The 8,133-nt window shown below is 40.7% G+C and overlaps 1 protein-coding gene across 3 annotated transcripts in view; it reads left to right on the forward strand.

Annotated features, from left to right (window-relative positions):
* Window positions 1-5,477, forward strand: part of LOC477071 (inhibitor of carbonic anhydrase) — a 55,814-nt gene extending 50,337 nt beyond the window's left edge. For all 3 annotated transcript variants that reach the window (XM_038570923.1, XM_038570921.1, XM_038570922.1), the window contains 4 exons: window positions 2,022-2,086; window positions 2,625-2,809; window positions 4,103-4,289; window positions 5,271-5,477. In XM_038570923.1, coding sequence (XP_038426851.1) covers window positions 2,022-2,086; window positions 2,625-2,809; window positions 4,103-4,289; window positions 5,271-5,305 — 472 coding nt within the window. In that variant the 3' untranslated portion in view covers window positions 5,306-5,477. The remainder of the gene's footprint in view (window positions 1-2,021; window positions 2,087-2,624; window positions 2,810-4,102; window positions 4,290-5,270) is intronic.
* Window positions 5,478-8,133: the final 2,656 nt, after the last annotated feature.

The following is an 8,133-nucleotide window of genomic DNA, read 5'->3' on the forward strand; positions in this document are numbered from 1 at the left end:
CCCAATTCTCAGGAAATGGGACTGTCAGCCCAGTTCCAGTGAAGGCTTCGTGTTGACATAACTCATGCAGCAAAGCTGCATTGTAAAGTTTTAGTTTTAGTTTTAGCTGTGACCAGATGGATTGGGGAGTGTGGGGGGAAGGAGTCAGTTCTCAAAGTAAGACCAAACAAGAGTCAAGAATTTTTAAATGAAATTATACAAGGGGAATTTTGTTTTCCTAGATATAAAAATCACATTATAATACAATGTAATACTGTAATACTATGATCAGTACATACTGGTTTGCATGCAAGAATGACAAACCAGTGGGAGAGAATAGACTTCAAAGACTTATTTATACATGGATACATTATATTTGGTGTATAACAAAGATGATATTTCAAATTGGGAAAGGATGACCTTGAGAGGTCAAATAAAATGAGTATGGCAAACTGGCCCCTGGATTTGGTGGGAGCAGATTCAACAGTCAGTCCCATAAGCTGACTGGCAGGAGTCAGTGAGGGTGGTGTGAAGGGGTGCTGATCGAAAGTGCAATGATTCCTTTTAAGTGTTTGGATGAGTGGGGGAGGGAGGCCCATCACTAAGAGCAGTGTGGGATCAAGATAGAGATTATTGCTTTTTAAAAAAGAAAAGAAGTATGAATGCTGATAAAAAGAGCCCAGTGAATGGAGAAAGACTCCAATTACACAAGGTAAAGAGGGTAACTATGGGAAGGTGCCTAAGAGTGTGGGTGGGGATGGGATGCAGGGTACCTGGGAAAGACACTTTTGTTGGGAGGGAGACCTCCACTCCTTCTTTGTGCCTAGAGAGCAGGAGAAGAGCACTAGAGACTTGGGCGGACAGATTTGGCAGAGGGAGGCTGAAAGAAAGCCTATGTAATGATATCTGTTTTCTCTGGGAAGCAGGAGCACCTGTCAGAGTGAGTGCTGCTGAGAGGGTATGTGGAGAGACAGAGGCATGCAGGAATCTGGAAAACATTTTGGTCATTGCTCTATAGAATAGGGAGGTGGCCCTCTCAAACAGTGGTTCTCACCATTAGGGCACCAAATCTCTCAGGGGGCTTGTTAAAACACAGCTTGCTGGGCCGCACCCAAGAAGTTTCTGATCTAGTAGGTCTGGGGTGGGGCCCAACAATGTGCAATTCTGACAGGTTCGCAGCTGGTGCCGATGCTGCTGATCCCAGCCCATATGTGAGAATCACAGATCTAGAGTAGAGCAAGGAAAGCAGGAAGGCCTAGAAGTTAACGATCACGAAGGTGTCTGGTCTGCTGCCTCCCTGCTGAGGTGCAGACACACCTGAGGCGGACGGTCATCCATATTCAGGCCTGGAATTAGATGAAGAGCAGGAAGAGGAAAGAAACAGGGCAAAGGGAATTTAGGAAAATTGAATGAGAGTAATTGATCCTAGCTAAGTATAGAGAGACCTGAAGTTAGGAGAGAGAGAAAACCAGAGAGGTGTTCCTGAAAATGAATCATTAATGTCAACTGCCAACTGACTGGATGTCGTAGAACTGATTGTTAATGTTGTATTCAACATTTCTCATAAGGAATGGACTTTAAACACAGAGAAATGTTTTTCTGGGTATTAAGTGTGAACACATATCTAGTGATGCATATTAACTAGTGATCATTAAGGCTGACTAGACATATGGATGTGAAAAGACTACGTCAAGATCATGTCTCCCACGCTGATTTTAATCTCTGATGAGAGTCATCCTTGAATATGCCTGTTAATAGGAGAACACAAACTTCTTCTTTGGAGAAACCAATCAGTATTTAAAATAAGGAACCAAACAGTGGTTATCGACAATAGAAACAAAAATAAGCAGGTTTCTTTTTCTATTACTGTTCCCCTCTAATTCTCAGGGACAGCTGAGTGTTAGTTGTGTGTGTGGATGTGGTCAGTGTGCAGTGTGCCTGGGGGCTCCGGTGGAGGGGTTGTGATCTTCTCGGTGGTTCCCTCTGGGTGTCTCCATCTCCCACTCCTATTGATCCTCCCTGACCTAACCCTTGCTATACAGGTGTCTGGTTGAGAAGGGAGATGTTGCCTTTGTGAAGGAGACGACCGTCTTCCAGAACACTGAAGGTGTGTGCTTGTGCTGTCATTTCCTCCCTTGGAAAAAATCTGAGTTTGCCGGGAAGTCACTCCCCAGTTGGGCAACCAGGAAACTTATTAAAGCATGTCTGGTTCTCTTAATTTATTGGCATTCCTTATATATTTTGGATACAAGTTTTTGTCAGCTACATGTATTGACAATATCTTGTTTCTCTCTGAAAGGCTTACCTTTTCATTTTCTTAATGATGTCTTAATGATGAACATTTTAATATTTAATGTGGTTCAATTTATCAGCCTTCTTCTTTTTTTTTTTTAATCAGCCTTCTTTCTAGCTAGTGCTTTGTCAGACCTGTTTAAGAAATCTTTGCCCTTTAACAGGACTGAAAAGGCATTAACCAGAGAGGCTATGAATTTATAACCATGAATTTTTCTCTTCTGTTTTATTTTTAAAGTTTTATTTCATTTTCCTATGTCTGTGATTCTCCCAGACATCGTTAGTTAGGTCACAGCCCCCGGGGGAGGGCACCTTGACTGAAGCTGTGGCTGACTGACCTTCCTTCTCCACAGGAAAGAACCCTGAAGCATGGGCTAAAGATCTGAAGCAAGAAGACTTTGAGCTGCTGTGCCTTGATGGTACCAGGAGGCCTGTGACTGAAGCTCACAGGTGCCACCTGGCCATAGTCCCAAATCATGCTGTGGTCTCAAGGAAAGATAAGGCAGCTTCTGTTCGCAGAATGCTCTTCAATCAACAGGTATAGGCACAGAGGAGGTCCTGTCCACACATTCCCCCCAACTGAGTGCTCAGGCACCTTCAGAACTGACTGACACACCTAGCCCAGTCTCATACCCTCTCTCCCTGGGCAGTGGAACTAGATTCTTGCAGCCCTGCCTCTGATGAAAGCAAAAAGCTAGCTGGTGGCTATGTTTACTTTGTGCTTTGGGGTTATCTAGGATATTCAAGTGGACTGAAAAAGCCTCGGACACATGAGTATCTGAAGGGTCTCCCTGAGACCCACTTGCCTTTCTGAGCACACTCCTGGTACCTCGTGGACTTGTTCAGTTCCTCCATGAGAGTTGTCTCTTTCTTCTTCTGTCACAGAAATAAGGGAATTGGCTCAGTGCCTTTCACACTAAGGTGAGGAGGTATATGTGGAAAAAGCAGAATGGAGGCTACTCTACCTGACTTAGGTTGGGTCCCAATGCATTGCTGAACCTGGGCAGACTGAGCACCATTTTAGGCTTCATGAAAGTTCAAGAGCCAACATTCAGACAACTCATGACCTCTACAGGCAGCCAACAAAGGCTATGAAGTAGCAGGATGCCTAAACCAAATGATTTTTTTTTTTTTTAAACCAAATGATCTTAAGGAAAACCCAAAGCCTCATCTGCCTTTTGCACTCACACATCCCCTTCCTGGAAGAGCCCCAGATGAGTATATTCTGGCCACACATACCAGTTAAAGGACTACAACCCAGGGAGAACCGGCAAGACAAAGGGCCTTGGTCAGGTACTTCTGAAGGGATGTGTCTCCCAAAAGGCAAGCTGCCCCTGAACAAAGAAAAAGAGGAGAAGGAAGAGATGGAAACGGTCAGGTGCCTGGGGCAGACCTAGAGAAGAGGCAAGACAGCAAGGGCTTTGGGCAGCAAGAGGAAAGGTAGTATGACCCGGAAAGTTGAAAATATCCAGCAGTGATTGGAGTAGTGTGATACACTGGCCACAAAACTCGAAGCTTTTTTTTCCATTTAGCAATTACTTCACATACATTATCTCACTATTTAGTGTTATCTCCATTTACAAATGAGTAATCTGAGGTTCACTGAGCTCAAGAAGTTTCCTAAAGTCACATGACAAGGCAAAGCTAGGGCCAGGATTTGAACCCAGAGCCCATAATTTTTGCCTTAATAGTGCTGTGTGTCCCAAGTCTCCCAGGGGCTGGAGCTGAGCAGCACAGCAGACTCAGATCTGAGCAGAAGAAGCCTCAGAAGCACAGCCTCGTGCTCCCTGGCACTGTGCTCACTGTCTGTATGTCTGTCTGTCTAACTCAGGAGCTCTTTGGAAGAAATGGGTTTGAATACAGGATGTTCCAGATGTTTCAATCCTCATCCAAGGACCTGCTCTTCAGTGATGACACGGCATGTTTGGCTAACCTTCAGGATGGAACAACTTATCGAAAATACTTAGGACCAGAGTATCTTAAGGCTCTTGATAACATGGGACAATGCTTACACTCTGGTGAGTAGAATAAAACACTGAGGAACAATACCATGGGAATCAAGGTAAACATGTTTGTATTAAGGACCGTCGTATGCCAAGCCCTGGGCCAGGACTGATAGGAACACATAGATGGAGAGGGCTTGCTCCTGGCCCTGCAGGAGGATGCAGACTTAGCAGTGAGGCAGCTCAATTAGACAACAAGTAAGAGGCTACCTGAAAAAAAAGACCAAATCATTTGAAGGAGACAGAGAGTGTAATTGACATTTGGAAGTTAGACTTGTTTAATTGTGCTTTTCCATTTTTTTCATAACAAAATGAAAAGGTACACATATGTGAGCCCTTCAGTGTAGGGAGAAGGTTGGGAAATGACTCCTATATATCACTCATAAAGGATCAACTTTCAAAGATTATAAGTAAAATGTATAAATAATATCAATACAAACAAAATGAAGTTAGTACAATAGTGTACCCTTTCTAGTTTTTTATATACATATATATTAGAATGGCATAATTTATATGTATGTGTGTGTGTATGTGTGTGTTTTACAATAACATAGTTGCCTCAAAAAGGATTAAGTTGAAGAAATAAAATTGAGCTAGGATAATCAAATTTCTGGGAGTGTGCCTAAAGTTTTGTTGAATTATATTGTGTGTTGAAGATGATGAGAGCAGGAGGAAAGGAAAATGTAGTTATTTAAGGATAGCACTGATGTTAGTTAGGGGAGAGAGAGAGAGAGAAGAGAAGAGAATGAAAGAATTTTAAAGAATTATTACTGGGACTCCTGGGTGGCTCAGAGGTTGAGTGTCTGTCTTTGGCTCAGGGCGTGATCCCAGAATTCTGGGATCGAGAATTCTCTCTGTGTCTCTCATGAATAAATAAATAAAATCTTAAAAAAAAAACTATTATTACCTAGCATTTACTTTCAGAAAACAGGAACAGACTTGTTGAGTAAGCACAGGAAGTACCTGAAAGTCTTTCTGTTATGTTTTGCTTCACAGAACTTCAGGACGCCTGTACATTCCATGTACATTAAAAACTGATCAAAGTGGGCAACTACAGAGATGCTCAGCGACCACAAATACGATGGAGACACATCCTTGCTTGTCTGCATGTGGGCCTCTATTAACCTCAGTTGTTTTAGAATTACATGTTATAACTGATACAAAAATTAAAATGAATAAAAACTATTGTGTTTTCTCAGAAAACTTCATTAAATGTCCTCAGATTTTTTTAAGGGGAGAAAACTATGTCTTTATACTAGAGTTATAGAGTTATGCTTCCAAATTTAGTATCTATTAAATTGTACCTTTTAAAAGAACTATATAATACTAGCTCATCTTCCCTCCCTATTCTTTATTTTACCCAAGAGTCAAATCACTTAAATAGAATTTAAGCAATAAATCTATCTGAAGGGAGTCTGAGTGGTGATTACAAGTGTGAAAAAAAAAAAGCATCTGTGTGTGCAGTATCAAGGACTTACATAATAAAAACAAAGGATAAGTAATGAGCTTGTCTATTTAAAAATATATTTGAACATTTAAAATTCATAAAGTGGAATCAAAATCATGACTCAGATTAATTGGAAAACACTAAAATTACTGCAAAAATCTAACCCTACTCCCTTTTTACAGTCAATTTCCTGAAAGTATGATTTACACTCATTTAAGTCAGTTTCTTATCAGAGATTTTGCTCTATCTAGTATTACCATAATTGCAGCTTATGGTAGTGCCTCAATAAATACTGAATGGGACCCTAAGGTATATATTGTTAACTGTTAGTTTTATGAGTGTAGGACTTCTGCTTCTGTCTGTGAAAGAGCAACCAGTACAGGACTTGCCCTCTTTCCATAAACAACTAAAAGATTAGACAAAGTGTATGAAACAACTGTTTTCAAACATTGGACAATAGCAGCACAGGACTCTGGTCCTTGAAAGAAGGGAAAGAAAAGAGGTAAGCAGAATGATGACCCTACTTTTTGTCTAGAGGGAGTTTCCAGATGATGGCACAAGGAGGGGAAACCCAAGAAAGCCTGTCTCACTGAGCTGAGGAAACAGAGAGGAGCATAGAGAAGTAAAAAGACTGGAGTTTGTATACAGAGGAAATCTGTAGAAGAGTCTCCTTGAATGTTTGGTGAAATACAAATCCACATGAGTATAGGATGAAATTGAAATCCATCCAACTAGACAAAGAATAACTGAGAGAAAACTATAAGCTGAATAATTCCCAGCACCCACACAGAGCTAGGAGTCATTTGTGTTCCTAATCAGAGTGAAGAGACCTAATCAAACACCTAAGGATTTCACTGAAGGTTAGATCTTGGATGTGAGGATAAATAAAGTAGCTGTAGACTGAAGGAGCTCCATAACTGCCCTGAAAATGAAACTAGCCTTGGTAGGATCCAGCTGATCTATAAGTAACTTAACTGCCTTCTAAAATAAACTTCAGGGCAGCCCCAGTGGCCCTGCAATTTAGCGCTGCTTTTGGCCCGGAGTGTGATCATGGAGACCCGGGATCGAGTCCCGTGTCGGGCTCCCTGCATGGTGCCTGCTTCTCCCTCTGCCTCTCTTTCTCTCTCTCTTTCTCTGTGTCTGTCATGAATAAATAAATAAGATCTTAAAATAATAAAATAAACTTCAATACCTATTAAAGGAAGACAACTAAATCTAAATACGTTGAAAATGCAGTATATGTAATATCCAGCATTGTATGCAAAAATTACCAGATATGCAAAGAAGCATAAAATTTGACTCAGAATCAAAAGAAAAATCATTCTATAAAAGCATACTTAGAGGGGCGCCTGGGTGGCTGAGTCGGTTAAGCACCAGAATCACAACTTTGGCTCAGGTCATGATTTCAGGGTCATGAGATTGATTCCTGTGTGGGGCTCTGTGCTCAGTGCAGAGTATGCTTAAGAATCTACTTGAGATTCCCTCTGCCTCTCTTCCCTCTCTCTCAAATAATAAATGAAAGCTTTTTTTTTTAAGCCTCCACAGACCTAAAAACCAAGGAGATGATAGTATTTAGATAATGAACTTAAAAAACTTTTTTCTTCAAATTTTTATTTAAATTCTTGTTAGTTAACATACAGTGCAATATTGGTTTCCAGAGAAGAATTCAGTGATTCATCACTTACAACACCCAGTGCTCACCACTAGTGCCCTGCTTAATACCCATCACACATCTAGCCCATCCCCAACCCCCCCATCAACCCTCAGTTTGTTCTATTGTTAAGAATCCCGTATGGTTTGTTTCCCTCTCTCTCTTTTTCTTTCCCCTCCCTTCCCACATGTTCATATGTTTTGTTTCTTAAATTCCACATGACTAAAATCATATGGTATTTGTCTTTCCTGACTGACTTATTTTGCTTAGCATAATTGACTAAGTCCATCCATATTGCTAAAATGGCAAGATTTCATTCTTTCTGATGGTTAATATTCCATTGTACATATATCTTCTTTATTCATTCATTAGTTGACGGACATTTGGCCTCTTTCTATATTGTTATGGAAATAATGCTTATTGTTATTGTTGATAATGCTACATACATCAGGGTGCATATACCCCTTCAAATCTGTATTTCTGTATCCAGTGGGTAATTACCTAGTAGTACAGTTGCTGGATCATGGGATAGTTCTATTTTTAACTTTTTGAGGAAATTCCATATTGGTTTCCACAGTGGCTGCACCAGTTTGCATTCCCACCAACAGTGTAAGAGGGTTCCTCTGTCTCCATATCCTCGCCAACCCCTGTTGTTTCTTGTGCTGTTATTTTAGCCATTCTGACAGGTGTCTCATCGTGTTTTTTAAAAAACTTTTTTCTTAAAAAAAGATTTATTTATTTATTCATGAGAGAGACACACA

The sequence above is a fragment of the Canis lupus genome, chromosome 23 (genome assembly GCF_011100685.1).
Source record: "Canis lupus familiaris isolate Mischka breed German Shepherd chromosome 23, alternate assembly UU_Cfam_GSD_1.0, whole genome shotgun sequence".
NCBI classification, from domain to species: Eukaryota; Metazoa; Chordata; class Mammalia; order Carnivora; family Canidae; genus Canis; species Canis lupus.